Below are 1,839 nucleotides of genomic sequence, written 5' to 3'. Positions count from 1 at the left end.
ACTGGCCGAACGCCTGCGGGTGAGAGTAGAGCCTCTTGATGTGTCTCAGGTTCGCGAGGGGTCTTGATTTTGGTTTTGACGGCCGTGGATCATTGAGGGTAGGCGTGCTCGTTCCTGATCCGTGGTCGTCCAGGTCCAGCATGGGTGATGGGTTCCTGTGTCCCACCAGGCAGTGGTGAACGTCGACGAAAATTTCGCCGTCCACTGTGATGTCTTTGTACCGGCCGTTGCGGTCGGCGAGGTTGTCGAGAGTGAAGACGACGGAGCCGTTGGTCGAGTTCTCAATGGGAACCACGCCGGCCTTGACCTCACCGAATTGGACTTGGTCAAAGACATCTGGCAACACATTGCGTTAGCCAGTTGAGCCAGTACAGGAGGGCTTTTGCCGCCCATGGTTTGACTGCGTACCATCAATCGTTGCCGCGGGCCTCAATTCCCATGATGACTCTGGGAAGACTTGGCGGACTGCCTGTATGACGAACTTCTGTCAGCTTCGAACCGGCTTTGATGATGGTGGCAGTGATGAGAGGATTACCTGGTGCGAATATGAGGCAATCGGGCCCAGAAAGCTGACAATTGGCTTCTCCAGCGAGGCCATGATGATATCACGGTGCTCACAAGCTATGCAAAGGCTAAAGGTCCAGTGAAGCTTCTTCTCTTCCGTATGATATAGACGCAGTTTGATGGGTCTCGCGGTGAGCAAGCTTCAGTCGACCGGAGCAACGACAAATGCCGAAGATCGGATTACGGCTAACGACCTAGAGTGGATCGGGCACCAGACGGAGATCCTTCTCAATGGTATCAAGATAATCCCGTGCTTGCCCCCGTTTGCTATTTCGGGGCCTTTTTGACCAGCCGAACAAGATGTGCGATGGAAAGGCATTTGGTAGAGAGGCTGACTGAGAGCTGTCGGAGCTTCTCGTTTTGTGGCGCCTGACATAAGGATGATGATGAGTGCGACAGCTTGGATAACCTGTTTTCTCTGGATGGTGTTCAAGCCTAACGGATCTGTGTGAGGTCTTGGTGCGGGGATGTTAGCGGGAGACTTGGATTTATCGCGGGGTTCTCAGAGGCGCCATCTTGGAGCTGGAGCTACTGCGATATCGCGGACAGCTTATTAGAAGAAGAGCTCTGCAAGCTTACGACAATGAGACAAGTTCATAGGCACCTAACTTTAAGAAATTACTAAGATAAATCTTATGGTGTACATAGCTGGCAACATATGAACCGAAGCAGCATGTTGAAACCTTGACGGGCTTCTATGTTTACATGGCATCTCAAATCAAGCCCCGAGGCAGGTACCTAGTAGGTAGGTCTCGACTACTCCAGTAAATGGTCACAGCTGACTCTTCATCCGACTTCTCCCAACAAGCATCTTCAATTCTAAACTTGTCACTATGTCGGGAGACTTCTACCATAATGAGTAGCTTCATGCGAAGAAACTACCTACCTACTCAGGTATCAAGGCGCTGTGACATGAATCTCAACCCATGTGTGATTCGACCGTCCATTCACAGCACCCCGCCAACCCAAATCCAAGGTGACGTGATACGCAAAGTGACAAGCATCACGAGGGCGCAAAGCGAGGGCCTCCGCCGTTTGGAGTTTAGTATTTGACAAAACATGCTCTTGTCTGCTTACAGCGCCTGGCGCCGAAATGTCAGGCAGTAACGTCAGGACTGTTCCGCCGGCATCCAGTCGTATTACTTGTAATATCCTGGCAGCGATTGATTGAACTTGCGTCGGCCCGTCAAGAGCCGTTGCGTGTGATTGGTGCAGTGTTTCAAGCGCCGGGCTGTCACCATGTGAAACATTGCGCGGACGAATGGCAGCGAGGGC

The 1,839-nt window shown here is 52.0% G+C and overlaps 1 protein-coding gene across 1 annotated transcript; it reads right to left on the bottom strand.

Moving 5' to 3' along the window:
* Positions 1-11: 11 nt before the first annotated feature.
* On the bottom strand, positions 12-598 carry BBK36DRAFT_1163917 (PDT-domain-containing protein; the record flags this gene model as incomplete). The annotated part of the gene is made up of 3 exons (XM_024894591.1): positions 12-336; positions 409-469; positions 536-598. Coding segments are annotated over 3 exons (449 nt in total), but the record flags the coding sequence as incomplete, so codon positions are not given.
* Between the last annotated feature and the right edge of the window lie 1,241 nt (positions 599-1,839).

Source organism: Trichoderma citrinoviride (genome assembly GCF_003025115.1).
Source record: "Trichoderma citrinoviride strain TUCIM 6016 unplaced genomic scaffold BBK36scaffold_226, whole genome shotgun sequence".
NCBI classification, from domain to species: domain Eukaryota; kingdom Fungi; phylum Ascomycota; class Sordariomycetes; order Hypocreales; family Hypocreaceae; genus Trichoderma; species Trichoderma citrinoviride.
Note: the sequence above shows the minus strand (reverse complement) of the source record. Positions and strands in the feature narration are given on the sequence as shown.